This window comes from Podarcis vaucheri (genome assembly GCF_965113315.1).
Source record: "Podarcis vaucheri genome assembly, chromosome: 3".
NCBI classification, from domain to species: Eukaryota; Metazoa; Chordata; class Lepidosauria; order Squamata; family Lacertidae; genus Podarcis; species Podarcis vaucheri.
Genome location: NC_138761.1, coordinates 78941759 through 78962361, shown reverse-complemented (window position 1 = coordinate 78962361; position 20603 = coordinate 78941759). Strand labels below are relative to the sequence as shown.

At 40.1% G+C, this 20603-nt stretch overlaps 1 protein-coding gene across 1 annotated transcript in view; it reads left to right on the top strand.

Moving 5' to 3' along the window:
- LOC309528992 (uncharacterized protein) overlaps positions 1–20603 on the top strand; it is a 299370-nt gene that overhangs the window by 223852 nt on the left and 54915 nt on the right. Inside the window, exons 8-9 of the mRNA XM_082216707.1 lie at positions 9954–10055; positions 12945–13034. Coding sequence (XP_082072833.1) covers positions 9954–10055; positions 12945–13034 — 192 coding nt within the window. The remainder of the gene's footprint in view (positions 1–9953; positions 10056–12944; positions 13035–20603) is intronic.

Genomic DNA, 20603 nt, shown 5'->3' with positions numbered 1-20603 from the left:
GCATCCACCCAGTGTCATAGGTAAAGGTAAAGGTACCCCTGCCCGAGCGGGCCAGTCTTGACAGACTCTGGGGTTTGTGCGCCCATCTCACATCTATAGGCCGGGGGCCAGCGCTGTCCGGAGACACTTCCGGGTCATGTGGCCAGCGTGACAAAGCTGCATCTGGCGAGCCAGCGCAGCACACGGAACGCCGTTTACCTTCCCGCTGGTAAGCGGTACCTATTTATCTACTTGCACCCGGGGGTGCTTTCGAACTGCTAGGTGGGCAGGCGCTGGGACCGAGCAGCAGGAGCGCACCCCGCCGCAGGGATTTGAACCGCGACCTTTCGATCGGCAAGCCCTAGGTGCTGAGGCTTTTACCCACAGCGCCACCCGCGACCCAGTGTCATAGTTATAAATAATTATCTGAGACTTACAGAGCATGTTTCATTGTGCAACAAAGAGCTGTTTGCCTAAATAAGAAGAATACTGACGATAAAACCTAACACCAGATATACTCCATATTCACTCTACTGTTCCTACCCAAAAAGGAGAACAAGATGCCTGTACGTTTCCTGAATCCTGTCCCAATTATATTTCATTTAATAACACTCAGTAAAAAATTTCTGCCTGGCAGGGGAAATGAAACGACATGATTTTATGGGATCATTCATCAAGAACTAATTGAAGCTTTCACACAGTTTAGTGCTGATAAAATGCTGGTAACAATAAACAATAACAAAATTCACCAGAGAAGGATTTGTTTTGCCGCGATGAAAATGGTTCACTTTCATCCTGGGGATTCCTGGTTAAAAAGAGTCTCCAATTTAAAAAGGGATAAGCACAAGCTCCTCTGCATAATGACAGGATGGAAGCTGTGTCAAATGTATTAGTATTGCTCCAGTGGAGCCATTCTCATTGTAAGCATTTGCTATTGTGTGTGACTGAGGGAGGATGCATAGCCACCAATAGGATTTTTTTTTTAAGAGGGGGGAGTTGGATTAGTTAAAAAAAAGAGGGGGAAAACCAGTTCTCATGTAGTTTTAACCAGAAAGGAAAGTAAATTATAGCTTTCCAGTATCTTTTTGGAGGGGGGATTTGCAATATATTATCTAATCTTGGATATGTTTACTTAAAATGTTTCTTCTTCTGTTTCTTTGCTAAACCCAAGCTATTTAAAGATCACGGCTCCCTCCCTCCCCTGCCACATTCCGCAAAGATGATGTGTCACCATTTCAAGTGTCAAAGTAAAAAGTGTGTTTTCCATTTATTTATTTTTTTGGAATATTATACTGATAATTGAATTGTATCACTAGCTCTGAGGTCACTGATGAGGATCACTGACACTAGGCACGCAGACGTGCAACTGAAGTCATTGGGTTGCTTCTGAGTAAATGAGCTTTCGGAGTGAAAGCAAGCATTACCTTAAGTAATTCAGTGTAATGATTAGCTTAATAAAATGAGCAATGTTTATTTTGTATGAATCCTAATCAGGGATGTAGGAAACCTAGAGCATTTATGCCATGCTGGAAAGTGTCGCTATTAGAGATATTTATCCAGAGGGGGGAAAAGATACATATTTTATTTTTTATCTTTGTAGAGGTAGGGTTTTCCCCCAAAACGTTGTTTACCTGTTAGCATGAATGTGCTCTGATGCTTTTATAAGACCAGAGAACTTGCTATGTTGCTCCCACTTTTCCAGCTGAAAGGCATGGCAGTCTAGCTTAAGTTTCTGTTTTACAGGGTCCACAACATCTTGTACAAGTTGCCTCTTGGTTTTTGCCTACAGATTTTCAGCAACCTTCTGTAAATATGTTGCTGTATTGCTTTGTTGATGCCAGTGTGTGTTCCCTTTCAGTGAAAGTGAAAAACACAGATATTCATTGCATCCCTTGTTCCAGTATGGGTTGCAATACAGACTTGTTTAAAACAAGGGATATTTCAGCTGAATCCACATTCCAGTTGATCTGAAATATTTGTATTGTGGAGATTTATCTATGTACACTGAAGACCCATTGAAATTGCACTTCTAAATAACTTTGACTTCCAACATTAAAAAAGACATTTACAATTATTAGGGATTTTGAGGCATGCGTAATTTCAAAGGTAAGGCACACAGGCTTAACGTCTGTACCACATTAGAAGCTACTTTCTACCATCTCACATATTGTGCTTGCTTAGTACTTAGCCTCAATGAACCTACACTTTCCCTTGGTCTGTCAACCCCAATTCTTTATAACCAGAGAAAGTTCCATTGAAGGTTGTGCAACTTGCTTCTGGAAAAGCATGCATAGGATCACATTGTCACCTTGTGAAGCTCTTAAGTATTCAAACAGCATTATTCCTGTGTTCTTCTGGAAATGGTTGGGCCTAAAATGATAATTTTAATCACATGATTTTTTAAAAAATTAATCACGTGTTTGAAGCTAAGCATGTACATAAATATTTGAATGCAACATACTTCAAAACAAACCTAATAAGCCATAGAAACAATATGAATGCTTTGAAGTTAACATCCACCAGCTATCCATATGAAAAGCAATCTACAATGGAGGAGCTGTACAAGTCACAGGGAATCTAACGAGTCTAGGGAATGGGAGACATATCAACAATCTGCAATGGGTACATGATCTTTTATGCTAAAGGACCCAGGAAATATGAGGTGCAAATAGCGATAGGATGTAATTCAGGTTTGCTGAATGTGCAGAGTAGAGTGGCCAAGATGATAAAAGTGTCTGGAAACCAAGCCTTATGAGGAATGGTTGAGGGAGTTGGGTATGTTTAGCCTGGAGGACTAAAAAATAGGACTGAAAATAGGGAGGTAGGGCGGGTGATCCGATGCACCCAGCGAAAAGAGGAAGCTCAACGCTGCGTGCAGGGTATTTAAAGGCTATGGCTGTCAATCATGAAATGGCAACATTTAAATCTCCCCAGCAACAGGAAGCTCAATGATAATGGTGGACAAACTCCTTTCCCACCCAGCAACAGTGGGAGTCTTGTTAGCCGCCACCACAACATGTGCTGTCCATGAAGGAGAACACGCTTTACTTGGAAAATGTGTACTCTTTGCTCCCATTCAGCACTAACACTGATAAAAGTTGAGCATATAGATACTAATCAATTTCCAAAGACAATCAAATATGTCTAATATCCTCAAACTCTAACTGTTCTGTTTAGAATTCATCCTACCCTATCCCAAAGCCTCAGCTGAAGTTGGTATATATGTTAATAATCCCAACAACCCTTTGAGGTAGCTGAACTGAGAAATAGTGGAATGACAAATCCATTACTGTCTATAGTTCTATCTTTGTCTACTGAGCCAACTCTGGAATGAGTGTTAACATGGGAAATGTATTATTATTATTTATTAAATTTCTATGCCACCCGCCATCTGAAAAACACATGGTGGTTTACAGCATGAAAACAAAAACAAAAAACACATGCCAAAATAACAAACAAAAATAACACCACCCCCCTTAGTTTAAAAGACCATTGATTGTTTAATTAGCCAAACCTGCATATGTAGAGCTGTGTGTCATCAGCATATTGCTGACATCACACTCCTAAACTCTGGATGACCCCACTCAGCAGTTAAATACTCAGAACCCCAAAGAACCCTGTACTGCAGGCTCCATGAGGCCAACAAAGCATCACCCTCTGGAAACAACCACCCAAGTAGGATCAGAACCATCACAAAGCAGTGCCACCCACCTCTAACTTGGACAGCCGCTCCAGAAGGATACCATGGCAGATGGTATCAAAAGCCACTGAGAAGTTGAGAAGACTTAACAGGAACACATTTCCTGTGGTGGTATTCAATGCTGGTATTCAATACTCAGAGTAGACCCATTCAAACTAATGACCCTATTTACCATACCCATTGAATCAATCACCCATCTCCTACTACCCTCCTGAGAAAAACCCCACCCCACCCTCCCATTGTATATAAGGGTCTGGTGACTTCTGTTTCAGTGTATCAGTGCGTGCACACGAAAGCTTATACCAAGAACAAACTTATTTGGTCTTTAAGGTGCTACTGGACAATTTTATATATATATATATATATATTTCAGACCACCACAGCTGCACACGAAAGCTTATACCAAGAACAAACTTATTTGGTCTTTAAGGTGCTACTGGACAATTTTTTAAATATATATATTTCAGACCACCACAGCTACCTACCTGAATCTACTGACCCTAAGTTAGCTATGCTCATTAACTTCAATGTGCCTAATCTGAGTAGGAATAGGTGTTATCAAATGCCACCTTTAGTGTTTCCCCCCCACCTGAAATGGTACAATTATTCATCTTTGCCTGCTTATCTTGTCCGCTTTATTGAGGATGTAAAAAAAGCAGCAACAACTTGTGCTTCAAAATTTTTTAGAATGATTTGAAGAAAAGAGTCATTTTAGGAATGAAGGCGTTCTATCTTTGTGAATCAATTGTGGCTTTTAAGACATCCCTTCATACAAATATGTCAAGGTCATCACCAGATTGCACAATTATGTAGAAAAGCTCACCTTTGCTGCTGTGCCTTGGTTTGCATGCAGAACGCTGCCTATTATGATTTCCAGCTTGTTAAAGCTTACCCATAACAGGGTGTGCTTTTCTCACTGTTATTACTGAGCACACATCCCCTGTTTTTCGGCATGATTTGTTCTGTTGCAGTTAACAATGGAGAATTAGATAATTCTTGCGTATTTTTGGACTGTAGCTGGCAGACAGAAAGATGGATCTGTGGCCCAGAGAGTCAGATTTCCCCTGTTTACATTAGGACTGTAATCTGTGCCCTGCAAAAGCAGACGGAAGAAGAATGCAGGGAAAAGATGCCCCTAAGTTGAGAATGGCTCTTCCCAAATATACATGCAGCACTTAGACAAAGATATGGACTCATTAAAAGAATATGGAATCTTCAGACAATCCTAACTTCTTGGATTCTTTTTCAAGGTTGCAATTACTTTTTAAGATAGCATGCAGATTTCAAGTATTATATTTATGTCACTTCATTTGCATGCTAAATATATGACATTTGCATTTTAACTGAAGCATCTGCGCAAAGATGTATAAGAAAATATGGTCTTGTAGAATTCTTAAACTGAGAAGCACCAGATATGTTACAATCTTAATGGTAAAAATACTCTTAAAAACAAAACAGAAAGCATTAATATTGATTTGATGAATAAAGTGAAATGAACAGGAAGAGAAATGGAAGGAGAAAGGCCTGTGGTGTATAAAATTATTAGTCTTTTAAAAAAACAAAAAGTAACACAAAGCAACTTACAAAAAAAGAGAACACAATACATTAAAGCCAGCATAAAACTAAAAGAGAGTAGAAGCTAAAAACACATTCATGTTCATAAAAAAAGGCAGGACCAAGACATCCCACTCACTGAAGGAGACCACAGATAATTAAAGGCCAAAGGCATGGCAGAAAAGAATTTTTTGCCTGGTGCCTAAAGATAGGTAATGTTCCCTGGGGAGAGCATATATCTAAAATATGTTTTCCTGACTACTTTGAATTTACATTTGGGTACAATCTTTAAGGAAAAGTGAGTAAAAATAATAGACCAATTTCTGAACAATAATGGTTTTGGGTTGTTGTTTTTTTAACTCACAAAACAGCACAATCTCTTTGTGTTAGAGAAAAACATTACAAATTGTCCTATCAATGGTATATGACTCCATTCACATTGAGCAAAGTTTACACATTCTGTAACAGGCTGGAGCTGTGGACATTAGAATGCAGATATTGAACAGACTTGGTAGACCTGTCCAATAATTAAAATCTATACCATTGGATCCCCCCAAAATTTTATTAGGGTATTTAGGCCCACAAAACACAAAGTACTAACATGAAATGTAATAGAAGTTGCTTACATACTTGTTGCACAAAAATGGAAAAATAGGTCACCAGCAATGAAGGAAATGAAGGAAGCAGTGACGAAAATTTGGAAGGTATCAGTGATGGATAAGCATACAGAATTAAGAGAAAAGAAAGAGAAGAAAGTCACCAGCAGTAGCATGGCCAGCGCAAGACACTTTGCTGTCTGAAGCGAAGGACAAGAAGGCGCCCCTTCCATTGCATGTACAGAAGCTGACTGGAAGCCAGTGCTTCAATTCTGGTGATGGGACAATGCTCTTCACCACTGTAGAGGACGGGCAGCTTGCCTAAGGGATGCAGAGCAGGGATATGTGTGGCACACTGCTCTGTCCTCTAACAGACAATGGATCGGGGGCTCAAGAGTTGCCTCCTAGTCTCACTCTTCCTAATGGCTGGACCAGTCTGAGTGGTGGGTCGTGCCAGGGTCCTAGGATCTGTTTGAGGCTGTTTACAATACTTCCATCTTTTACACGACCTTTAGAAGATATAGGAGCAGGCTCACTCTGTTATGCATGGCGTGCTTTTTTGGGTCACGCTAACAAAAATAACAACAACAAGGGGATGAATCAAACATGATATTTACAAGCCACCAGCATTCTGAAGTACTTTTTAAGGCTAGACCGAGAACCAGGGAGTGCCATGAAATGAGAACTAAAAATAGCCCCTATTCTTATTAAGGTGTGTGTGGAAATACTCCAATATCCATTCAAATGAAATTACTTTGTAGATCTATATGAGAAAGAAGTAAGAACTGGAATAATAGAACAAAGCCAAGGAAGGGATAAAGTTTAGATTTAATATCTTCATCAGTTTCCATGAGGTGTCTCAGGCTGTCAAATCATCTCCATTGGAATTTGCGAAAATCTAGCTAGTTGCGTAGCCTTGAAAATTAGACTTCACAAAAATTGTCTGGTTAGATAACAATCTGAGAATGACCAGAGTGGTGAGTGAGAAGCAAACTGAGAGACAAGTCCTTTTGCTTTTTTCATACTAATTTCTGTGTCTGGAGGTTTTTCGGTTTTTTGCTATAAAATGTGGCATGCATTGCCAACATGCAAGACTTGACACACCTATAAGCCTATGGGGTTTACATTGTTAAGGAAAAATGCTTCATAGTTCTTATTAGCATATTGGCTTTTGGACTGCTGGAAGAATAAAGGTAAGCAAAAGCACAGATTATGAAAGTTTGCCTGGCAAAGGCAATCACAAGATAGCTACAGAGAGAGTGTCATTAAGAACCCTTCATTAAATATTAACCATAAGTGTACATTCGCACCTGGATCCGTAGTTTTTACCATGAAATTCAGCTTGTGTTAATGCTCTAGTGGGACTTTGTTGGTACTTAAGCCACAAATAGAGGAGCGGTTTGCACAACCAATGTTAATCTAGTTTGAATTTGTGCAGCAAATTAATGGGAGCATCAGAACAGCCAACTGGGCACAAATGTACCTGTGAGTTGTCCCTCTCGAATGCTCCCAGGAACCATTCAGCAAGATGGGTTATGGCTCCTCTCAGCCTAGCAGAAAGTAGTCTGGATAACAAACATTATAAGAGATGGACTTGGTTCCTTTTGTGGGGCATTAAATTGCAGAAATGCTATGCTGATTTTACTGTCTCCCAGATGAGTCTGTCTGAAGCAGCAAACATCTAGTGATTCCATTAATTTATGAATGAATGCAACTTTTTAAAGGACTAAGACTAAAGGCTGCATACATAGCCCTAGGCTATCTCTCCTGGAGAAACAGACCCAGAGCAAGGAATAACCAGGAAAACAAAACACTTCAGAAGGTTAGATTCCATATATCAGCAAAAGCTGGTTAATTATTGTATTAATATTTGTCTTTCTCCCTTTCCTATTATTGCCACTATTGTGGATGAGCGGGTTAGAGTGATGCCAAAGAATATCTAAGACTAATTCACAAATGAGTAGCCTGTTAACTGTTTCCAAGATGGTCTTAGGTGCCATTTCACATGATAGGTTATGCCAAAGCCATAAATCCCTATCCATGTTTAACTACAACAACTGCCTAACCTTTTAAGTGTGTGTCTGTTTTTAAAGAAGACAAAACCTATCCTTTTTAAAACTAAGATGGCTGTCCCACTTTTTAAATCTGTGCTGTGTAGGCCACTGTATATATATGGGGGTGGGTTTCTTTTCACACCTTTCCCAAAATTGGAGTTTTTAGCCTTCAGATGCAGAAATAAAGGTCTATTAACAGAAGCATTAATATCTTTTTTCATATTATACAAGGATATATTTGTTTATTCTGGTAGTCATTGTGGTTTGTTTACACTGTAGCACTATGGTTTGCTTATTGCATTTATTTTATTGAGTTCAATGTTTTGTAAGCCTCTTTAAGCATTGTTTTAGGGGAAAGCTGGAATATATAGACATTTTTAAAACACTGGATTTCTTTCATTTGGTTTTTCTTTTTACTTATATTATGATGGAGCACTGCTTTGCTGGAGATGAGAGGCTCCTAGCTCCTAATCTTACATCACTTGATTACAGAATATAAGAACTGATATAAGAACTGGGCAATGAAAATTGCCTCCATGCTATCCAGTTTTGAAGTGATCTCATGATCACAGACTGTCAAAAGATACTAATGTCAGATAGGGAAAAGTACTTTCTAGGCACTTGTGTGTGAGACTGCCGTGCCTATGTTAGTAAACACAACAGACAATGTATAATTCAGTGCTCTGCTTTCTAGAAAGGTTCTATTTTATGGCAGTATGCAGCTATAATCAGGTTGAACCAATCAGTGGTATTGGGCAGGTTATAAGAGAAGGATTAAAATTCCATTTTAAGATAAGCATTTTGAATTTCTCTCTCAATGGATCTTGGATGTAAATTATATTGGAAAGATAGGTATAGGGAGTCAACACATATGTAGTGGACTTTTTTGAGTGTTTAATCTGGGGTTGGTGTTCCTTTGACATCCCCATTCTATCTCACTGTTCACTCTGCCAGGCACCTAAACATTAATTACATCAGTATCTTGCTAATGCATGTGAGATTCTTGCTTGTGAATTAACTTTTTTATTTGCAAGTGTGTATGTACTGTAAATCTGGGCTTGATAATTAGTTTTGGCCAGTAGACTGGATCAAGTTGTGGCCAACATTATGTGGGGCCCATTTGACAGATGGGTAGAGCATGCACCTCTCAGTCATCTGACATCATGTGACACTGGATGGATCTGACTCTGGCCCAAGCTTGCATTCAGCACCAAAGTCATATAGCACCAAACGCAAGCCGGACTTGCAAAGGAACAACTGGGGCATCAGAGGAGTGACAAGTGTGCTTGGTTGGGGGCGGGAGGGAAAAGCCTCACGGGCTAAATTAGGAACCCTGGTGGATGTAATTTTGCCAATGGGGCAGAGGTTTCCACCTGTGATGTAAAAGAATGAATGCAACACAATTGTGTGGAAGCGTAGTGCTTCATGCTTCCAATGCTCAGACAAAACAGAGCAGTGCTTTTTGTGAAGTAACTGTCAGCCCATGGAAAGACCATTTTGCCACTTTAAAGGAGGCAATCCACCCCACATCTTGGTGACTAAAAAAGGGAAGACTGCACTCTGGATATTCCTGGGGGTTGCTTTGTTTAACGTGTCTTTGCAGCCACTTTAGAGGACACCATCTGTAGGTTGACACCCCTCCCCCTTTGCCAAGAGGGAATAAAAGATTATGATTTCACTGTGAAATCATACCAATCTTTGCAGTGAAAAACGAACCCCATCCCTTCCAAGCAATCCATGCCAATGTGTAACATTGTTGGGCTATACACCAGTGCAACCATATGTACGTAGCCTTCATTTATTGCATATGTGGCTCTGTTTTGATTCTGTTTCCCCAAATATGTCCATTGATTACATCTGTGTTCATGTAAATTGAAAACCTATATGTACACATGCAGATGGTGCAATTTAAAGTAAATGCATATATAGTCAGGCACGTTCAAATTAAATCTACAAATGAACAGTGAGGTTGAAAAATGTGTTTTCTTTCCAAATGCAAATGTTTCAACATTTCAGAATAGAACATACACATATCCCACCAACTCATATATGCTTCACTTAAACTTCCAGGCAGCAAACAGAGGATCCACTCTTGAATACAGCCCTCTGAGGTGTAAAGCAACGGCAAAGCTGATTAAAAATTTGCAGAGGATGAAAGGTCTGGCAACATTGGTATGTTCCTCAGAGCTCGTAATCAAAACATTCCCTTGGTTTTCTTCAGCCACTTACTTCTACTCTGCCCTAACCCCTTTTAGCCAGCAGATCTAAGGGTTAGGATTCTTCTGTAAATCTTGTTAATATGGATTAATATAGGGTATCTCTACTTTCAATATACAGTGGTACCTCGGGTTACAAACACCTCGGGTTACAAACACTTCACGTTACAGACTCCGCTAACCTGGAAGTAGTACCTTGGGTTAAGAACTTTACCTCAGGATGAGAACAGAAATCACGTGCCCGCGGCGTGGTGGCAGTGGGAGGCCCCATTAGCTAAAGTGGTACCTCAGGTTAAGAATGGTTTCAGGTTAAGAATGGACCTCCGGAACGAATTAAGTTCGTAACCAGAGCTACCACTGTGTGTCCTGTTATTTCTTAATCTGACTTTGAACAAGAATGTCCCTGTTCCCTCATGTGTATATATAACATCATCCAACACCTCCATTACATCTGAGGAACTAGATCTTTCCTGCATAAAGTCTTGCCACAATAACCACTGTAGTCCTATTTTCCATAAATTTTCGAACGGCCCCTTAAAGCCTGTGTCTATTGACATGTCTTATATCAGTAAGTTAATTAACATGTTTTTTTCTTTTGTCTGTCATGAGGTCAAATCAAAATGAGAAGTAGAATTTGCAATTGGATCCATAATGCAATGCAAACTAAATAAACCCAACAACAATAACAACCATCATTTCTTGCCCACACTCTGGTATCCCTTTAGGTAAGAAGCATTTTCTGGGGGAGCATGTAGCACCCAGCAGTGGTTGACCAATATGATTAAGAAAGGGCAACAACAATTTTTAAAAAGACTTGCCCCCCACCATCCTGCCCCATTTGTCTAAATAATGTATGGCCTACATTATTTTTGTTTTCTCACAGGAAGCCCAATATTATGCAAGTTTGAAAGTGTTATAAGGACATAGTTGCCCATCAAATCCATTGCATATACACTGCTGGTTTTATTACCATTTTTGTCATCATTTTGGTTTGTATTTAAATTATTCTTAGAATATACAATAAAAACAGATTCATGTTTTTCTGTTCTTTAAAAACAGCTGATCGCCAAAAACTGAGCACAGCCTTATTGTACATTTAAAAATAAATAAATCAGAAATTAAGAACACTGAGGTTTGGCAGATGTTGACTAATCTGTAGAAAACACTTCTCAAAATCTGGGTGAATGGATCAATAATATGAGTGTTTAATCAGGCAACCTAGCAAAGCATATTGGGAGCAGGGACAGGTAAATACTACAGGGAAGTAGTACCATCAGTTTAAATTGGTGCCCCCCATTCCTGTGGAATACAGAGCTGCGTATTAAGTTGGAATTGGCCCTAAACCTAAGGTTTGGATGCAATGTTTTCTCATATTTGGAGCTGCCAGATGTTTTATCTTTCCATGGCATCTTTTCCTGCTTCCTCCCCCCTCCCACCCCTTTTCATAAAGGGAGATGAGATGTGAAATGCCTAATATGTAATCAGCCTTTAGGAAACTCTTTATGCATTTCATTTTTGCTCATGTATATAATTTTTTACATGCTAAGTCCCTTGTGTTTTGTTTGAGGGTTGCCTTATCTATTGTCAGCCAATAATGCATTGAAAGATTCCTCACAATGATATGTGCACTGGCATATTATCTTGTTGAACTATTCAATTAAATATGATAATGTTGAACACATTGACATAGTTAAACACTCAGGTGAATGAGCAATTCACTGTGAAGTGTAGAAATATTTAACGTCATCTGCATGCCTCTGAGAAATCTATTTTTTTAAACAACACTTCAGGATTCAGAAAGAGATTTCTGCATGCAAACACAAAGCTACCGCCGTGATAGTCCCGTAGTTCAACACTCTTTAAAACACCACACACACACACACACACACACACATGCCTGTGAAGTATGACTTTAGTTGTGCCTGTGAGGCCAGGTAAGTCATTGTCCTGTGATGGTAGCAGATGTTCCTGGGTAGATGGAGCCTTGTCCTCTCCTGTCACAGTTCAGGGCTCACAGGGAAAGCTGACTGCAGCAGAGATAATGTTTCAGTAGAGCAGAGTCATGACAGGCAAGGCAGGCTCTGTCAGGATTCTGGAAGGCACTGGCTGGAATATTGTCATTCAGGAAAGTTGTCCCAGCAAGGTGCAGTGGCCTTCTGAAGGCTGACAAGTCAAATCCTGCTATTGATCCTCTGTTTTTGTTCTCAAAGGGCTGTTGGCCAGTTCCACAGTAACTGGCTACAACAGTGTAGGGCAGGGGTCAGCAAACTTTTTTAGCAGAGGGCCAGTCCACTGTCCCTCAGACCTCATGGGGGGCCAGACTCTCTCTCTCTCTCTCTCTCTCTATATATATATATATATATATATATTATATTGGGGGGGGGAATGAACAAATTCCTATGCCCCACAAATAACCTAGAAATGCATTTTAAATAAAAGCACACATTCTACTCATGTAAATACACCAGGCAGGCCCCACAAATAACCCAGAGATGCATTTGAAATAAAAGGGCACATTCTACTTATGTAAAAACAAGCTGATCCCTGGACCGTCCGTGGGCCGGATTTAGAAGGCGATTGGGCCAGATCCGGCCCCCGGGCCTTAGTTTGCCAACCCATGATGTAGGGCTTGTGAGGACTGCCCTGTGAGTGTGGGCTCCAAGTGTGAAGAGTCCTGCAGAGCTACCTCTTCTGGAATGGAGAGTCTTGGAGTAAAGGACCGATAGCTTCTCAAGTCATACTTCCTCCCCCTCCATGTCATCCTCCAAGCCCATGAGGTGGTTGAGATGAAATAATATTACTGCACCATGATTGTTTTGACTGGCTACTTTATTCCACTCTTCAGGCTTCCAGTATCAATGAGAAGAAGACAATCCCTGCCCTCAGGCTCGCAATCAGGAAGCATACAAAAGGCAAAAGAAATGGAGGAGGAAAAGTAAGTCATGGCACTCATTTTTACATGACACCTGGTACCAAAGGCAACAGAGCTTAATCTCCCTCTCCGTCCCATTCCCTTGGTTGGTGCTTGCTTTGAAGGGTGAGGCAAATCAAAGCGTGAGTTGTGATATACTTTGTTTCACAACATATCACGAGGCAGTGAAGAGGATGCACCATGATGCTGCATTAGTATCTTCAGTCGCATCCAGTTCCATCCTTACCTTCGCTCTTGTTCACCATATTAAAAAAATGGGCAATGTTTATCTTGTTGCATTTTCTGGAAACTGTCCGAAAATGGATTGTACTTCTGGGACAATGTAGAAACAGAAAAAAATTATGCACTTCCTCCTGATTATCCTGCTGCAGCCCATTATCATTCTACAGCAGTGGTTCTCAACCTGTAGGTCCCCAGATGTTGTTGGACTACAACTCTCATCATTCCTAGCCAGCATGACCAGTGGTCAGGGATGATGGGAGTTGTAGTCCAACAACATCTGGGTTGAGAACCACTGTTCTACAGGGATGAGCTCTTCTTGTATATTAACTGGAATTCACAAAATAAGGATGCATCACGAACTGCTGTGCTTCCTCTGTCAGCACTTCCCAGTTGAGTTTGAAACCACATTCAGAAACAAGCTTTGCTTCCAGTTCTAAGACACAGTCCTTTCCCACTCTTCTGGGTAATCATCACTGTGTTGTTACTGAGTGTCACTGTTATCTGCTTGTCCTCTTCTTGGGCAAGATGCTTGAGCAATCAATGGGGGTGCAACTATAGGCATTCTTAGAATATACGCCTTATCTGAAACTATGTTCTTGTAGAGATTGAAACCTGCCTTGCCAGCTGACTTCAAGGTGCCTTTCAAGTTTGTTTGTTTATGTAATCAATTTACATACTGCTTTTCAATGTCAATCCCCCCACAAAAGCTGTTTATGAGCCACATGAAGAGCATACAGCTAATAGAACTTAAGGCCACAAACACCACAAAAATCTAAAAACAAAACAATGTTTCTAAACATTTTTAAAATCCCAGAGGACGTCCCATAGTGTTGGCATTAAAGGGTCATTAATCAACAGTTCTATGATATAAAAAAGGAAGCAAAGTATTAACCAATGCTTGTGTCCAACTGTGATTCAGGTATAGTAGATTAGATAAAATCATGGTAGGTTCAGGTTAGAGTCACCTTCCAGTGATTGGGCTGGAGGAAACATATTTTCAGATTCATCTAGTTTCTCAGCTGTCAGCCTCAGGACAATAGTATAAAAAACCCTCTCTTTCCTACATTTTAAAAATCCATCACAGTGAGTCCAGTCTTCCTCTTTTTTGTGTATGTCTGTAGGACTGAAGACATTCTCTGTTGTTGCCATAATGTAATTCACTTTTTGACCATTTGGCCACGTATTAGCATTTCTCTGACACCTAAGCCCTTTCCCCCACTCCATATTCAACAACTTGAGTTCACTACAATCTTTTTTTGTAGCACAAACCCTGGAAGGAACTTGGGGCTAAGCATTTGCTCCTGTTATAAGCTGAAGGTTATGCTAAAGCACATAATATGCTGAAATCATTCATTCTGCGTATGACCTCTGCATAAAGTAAGATACAGAAAGGTTCCTCATAAATACATGCTGAAGAGAGAAAATAAAGTTGCAAACAACCCTTGGGACAGGAGGACTTCTTGACGGAGGAGGAGGGGGAAATCAACAACCCAGAGCATACAGGAGATTGCATAAGCGAAAAGTATTCTGACAGTAGTGCTGTCAAAAAATGTTGTTTGCTAAGTTTTTTTAATACAAAAACTATATCTTATGTACTTTGGACAAAAAAATCAATACAACAAATCTCTCTCTTCTCCACAAATGAATACATTTGATAAAATCGGACATTTCAGTAAGGCTTTTGACAAAGCCCCCCATGATTTTCCTGTGGAGAAGCTGGTAAAATGTGGGCAGGATTAGGTTATTGTTAGGTGGGTTTGTGGTTGGTTGACTGGCCCAGTCCAACGTGTGTTCATTAGTGGTTCCCTAGCATTCTGGAAAAATGACAAGTTGGGTGCTATAGGGTTCTGTCCTGGGCCTGTTGTTGTTCAATATCTTTATAGAAGACTTGGATGAAGGAATTGAGGGCATGCTCATCAAGTTTGCAGATGACACCAAACAAGGAGAGGTAGCTAGTGCTTCAGAAGACAGAAGTGGAATTCAAAATTACCTTAACAGATTGGAGAACTGAGCCAAAACTAACAAAATAAATTTCAATAGGGACAAATGCAAGGTTCTACACTTAGGCAGGAATAACCAGCAGCACAAATATAAGATGGGGGCCAACATGCTTGTGAGTAATACATGGGGAAAGGATCTAGGGGACTTAGTAGACCACAAGCTTAACAGCAGTCAACAGTGTGATGCAGCAGGAAGTAAAGCTAATGCAGAAATCTAGTGTCCAGATCAAGGGATGTTATAGTCTGCCTGGTCAGACTACATGTGGAGTGCTGTGTCCAATTATGTGTGCCACAATTTCAGAAGAACATTGACAAGCTGGAATGTGCACAGATGATCAAGAGCCTGGAAACCAAGCCTTATGAGAAATGTTTGAGGGAGTTCAGTATGTTTAGCCTGGAAAAGAGGAGACTGAGAGGAGATATAATAGTCATCTTCCGATATCTAAAGGGCTGTCACATGGATGATGAAGCAAGCTTTTTTTCTCATGCTCTGGAGAGTAGGGTCTGAACCAATGGCTTCAAGTTACAAGGAGATTCTAGCTAAACATTAGGGAGAACTTTGTGATGGTAAGAGCTGTTTGACAGTGGAACGGACTCCCTCAGAAAGTGGTTACTTGGAGGTTTATAAGCAGAATTTGGATGGCCATCTGTCCTGGATGCTTTAGTTGAGATTCCCGTATTTCAGGAAGTTGGAGTAGATGACCCTCGGGGTCCCTTCCAACTCTACAGTTCTGATTCTGTTATGTAAAATTTGTGGTGCATCTACACACAATTATGATAACAAATATGCAGTGCATTCCTGTGGATGTCGACTTAGAAGTAAGCCCCACTGAGTTCAGGCAAGTGAGTAAATGGTTGCAGCCATACAGAGACAACTAGCAAATGGTCAAATCCTATGCATAGTTATTCAGAAGTACAGTGGTGCCCCGCAAGACGAATGCCTCGCAAGACGAAAAATTCGCTAGACAAAAGGGTTTTGCGGTTTTTGAGCTGCTTCGCAAGACGAATTTCCCTATGGGCTTGCTTCGCAATACGAAAACGTCTTGCAAGTTTGTTTCCTTTTTCTTAACACCGTTAATACAGTTGCGACTTGACTTCGAGGAGCAACTCATAGAATGCGGTGTGGTAGCCTTTTTTGAGGTTTTTGGTGATTTTTGAAGCTTTTCCAAAACTTTTCCGACACCGTGCTTCGCAAGACGAAAAATTCGCTAGACGAAAAAACTCGCGGAACGAATTAATTTCGTCTTGCGAGGCACCACTGTAAGTGAAGTCTCACTGATGTCAGTACAGTGGTATCTCGGGTTACATACACTTCAGGTTACATACACTTCAGGTTACAGACTCCGCTAACGCAGAAATAGTGCTTCAGGTTAAGAACTTTGCTTCAGGATAAGAACAGAAATCGTGCTCCGGCGGCGCAGCGGCAGCAGGAGGCCCCATTATCTAAAGTGGTGCTTCAGGTTAAGAACAGTTTCAGGTTAAGAACGGACCTCCGGAATGAATTAAGTACTTAACCCGAGGTACCGCTGTAAATGTGTATAGAATCTTATGCATGCTTACCTAGAAGCAAGCCTCACTGAACACTGAATTCAAGGTCAACCTAAAATGATAGTTCTGTCAGCACAAGTGTTTTTGCTTGCTAGATCATGTCTCTTGACACCCTTCACCATGTTCTGTGGGTTTTTCTAACCCTCCCAAACAGGCTTAGGGAAAGTGCAGGGGCCATGTGGGGGGGAGAAGAAAGGCGAAAGTCCTGTTGTATTAGCCGGATTGTTGCACTGGATTCTGCTAGCACAAGTTGAATTTGGCCCAGAAATACTTATTTCTGAGTAATGGGATGGCTTTGCATAACAACAAATAATTCCACATATGAATGGATGGGTCTTGCTTTGACCAAGGCTCTCTTGCCCCCTTGCTTTTTGGAAGTCTTAATCTCTGAGGAAGTAGTAGAATCTAATTCACACATTTTGTTTTTAAAAACTAGGGCCCTAGTCAACTAAATTGTTGTGCTGGCAGAGGACAATGCAAAGACTTTCCATACATCAATGGGACTTTCTTCTCTCCCTGACCCTGTGCCCACTCAATTTGCTCCAGAGGGTTAGGAGAACCCTTAGAACAATATGTGGAGGGGGGGAAGATGGGAGATTTTTCCATTGGCAAGCAAAAATGCCTGTGCTGAGGGAATGATCTCTGTAGTGCTGTGTTGACTGCAACCCCTAGTCACATTCAGTTATTCATTTTGAATGTGTTTTTGGAAATTCCAAATTAGTTCAGCATTTAATTACAGTAACTATTTATTTGCCTTAATGTGGGCAAAGAAGTCCAAACTAATACAGGAGGATTGCCAGTCCTAAAGATTTTTGCTTTCTCTTCACTCTATCATTTTCTGTAATGGCTTCTTAAGAAATATGGTTTGTCCAAATCTCTGTATACATGCTAAACTGCCTAATACTTAGGCTGCATTCAAACAGCAGTTTATTCCATTTCCCTGACATTTCCCTGACTGTTAATTCCTTCATTATATTTGAGCTTCCACACAACATAAAATCCACTTCTAGAAAAATAATGGAATATGACTCATGTTTAGCACTCATTTCCATATTATTTGATCTAGAAAAAAAAATCCATTTACAGCCTCCTTAACCTGGAAAATTAAAGGAGTAAAGTGATCAAATTTGGGGCAGTAAACTGGCGTACAGTTCTTTCCTGCTGTTTTTGTGGTGGTCTCATGGGAGAACAGAAGCATACATGTGCAGAAAGGATGGGAAGTAGTGACATTGTCCAATTACATTCATTGTTGTGAGACACTATGCCTATTCATGCAAATGAAATTTAGTGCAACATGCCAGTGGTCCAAAAACCCCAATTCCATAACCCAACAGGCACTGCAGTGCAAATGGAACATTAGAAAATGCAACAGAAGCACCAACATTATAACCAGGAAAACTAATGCAATTTTCCTCATGTCTGAATACACCTTGCATCAAACCATTGGTCTACCTAATCCATTATTATCTACACTGACAGGAGCTTCCCCATGGTTTCAGACAGTGAGATCCTTTTCTAGCCATTCTATGTGTTGAGATCATTGCAACTGGAGATACCAGGGATTGGACTTGGAATTCATATAATGTGCTTTACAGTATAATTTACAATCCCTACTAACGAAGATATAGCCTCTCTAGGGTTGGAGGTAATGAGGGCAGTCCTCATTGCCCACAAAAGACCCTTCTGGACTTCTGATTTTAATGATCAGAATGAGTTACTTCCCTTCCCTCTTCCCCCTGGGATTCTCTTCTGGTTCATGTTCAAAGCAACCAAGGTTGAAATCCTATTCAATCCTTACTATATGGGAGTTGGACCCATGGAAATAATTGATATTTGCAGTGAACTCTCTTTCTTCAGTTCTTGTTCTGCCTTTCTGAACAAGGTTTATGGTTCAGGCACAGATTTGGTTTGACTCTGTGACATAGTTTTTATTTAACAATGTTATTTTTAGAAATGCAAAGATGCTGATATGAATAACTCTTTTAAGGTGTGCAAAATCAGGAAGCTTATATACCCTAATGGATGGAATTACATCAGCACAGGCAAGCTTTGCAATTGCAAAGTAATCTTCAGAAGTAATGCAATGATAACTAATTCTTAGCAACACATAGAAAACGTTGGTTAGAAATGCAGATATTTTGAGTCACTTCAGAAACAAAACAAAACATTGTCCCCTTTCCTATTTGGAATCACTTACTCTCAGAGATGAACACAGCAAACAGCTGTCTTTAGTGAGAAAACCGTTTTATGGCAGATCCTCAAGACATTTGCAATATAGGCAGAACAAGAGTTAAGAGCAACACCTATGCAAATGTACTCTCTCTCCCCCTCTCCCAATTGCCTTTCTTCAGCCTTGGTTCTTGGATAGCTAGATGCAAAATGAGACTGACATGCTGGATACATGGATATCAAGGCTGTGGTTTCCCTAGCAACAGTAACCACATAAAAAGGTCTTAGAACTTTCTCCATTTCTCATGAGACACTTCAGTTATTCACATAAGGTGATGAATGAATATGATTGGCTCAGGAGAAGCAGGACTAATAGAAAAGAGTTATTGAGACTATTTTCTTATAATTTAACAGTCAAATACTGAGAGTAGATCTTATTTGCTTTTAAATTTAATACACAATTGAACACCCATAGACCCTGTGGTGCTCATGACCAGGATCTGAATCTAGTACAGTAGTATTATCTGAAAGGTTTGGGGATTATCCAGAATATTTAGTAGGAAGATGAAATAAACAGGAGAGATGTCTGCTTTTAAAACAAAACAAAACACACACACACACACACATTGGTATGGTTGCACAGGAGGAGATAAGAAGTTTATATTGCAAAGTGTCTTGCACCCATAATGTCTTGTGTTAATTTATTGTGATGGATACAGTTCGGAGGACCAAACTAAGGCCCCCATTTGCATACACGGCAAATGTAACAATATGGATCTCCAAATGTTCTTTATTTATTTTGGCTCAGAATCCATCATTACACTAATCATTCAAAGAGTTACTATGAGGACAAATTGTTTTACAATCTTAGCAATAGCTTCACTTTATTTTGTACATCAGTTAGATATGATATCTAGATCAGTATTTTCCATGGAAACATATATATAGTTTCACATGTTGTAGCCTATTCACACATATAAGGTTTCAGTGATCTGTGATGAACATGCGTGCGTGAACCAGATCAGATGAAGAACACTAGAAGGATAACTGTGTGGAATGTTTAATCTGCAGTCTCAAAGAAATGAAATTACAAGGGCTGCATGCCATTCTTTGAATTTACTAGGTGGAATTTACATATAATATGTGTAAGCAATTACATCCTGACCTATCATGGTCCAGGTGCTTGGATGGCTGAATAAACTATTCAAAGCCTTTTATATATATTATAAAGTTTGGGTTAATTTAGAGTGGTTCCCAGTGATGGAGAGAACACTGGGAATTTTGAATACAATGCCCCATTCAGCATAAATGCTATAAATGAGGTTCACAAATTTACTCACCAGTGTTAAGCATGTAGGCCCATATATACAGGGGCTCATCTCTCTCACCTGTGCTAGGCTTCTGAGGTACTTCAAAACAATGAGTAAACCACTGACAAATGCCTCTAAAGCTCAGCCTAGATGAATCTCTTCTTCTCCCAAGTTTGTCTCTAAAGTCAGGCTGAGCTTTGGAGTGCCTCCAGAACTCGGAATTACTGTAGTGACAAGCTCTTGTCATTCTCTCATGTTCCAGGCTTGTGGTGGGGTGGGGAGAGTTTTGGAGTTTATCCAAAGCAGATATATTGAACTCTAGA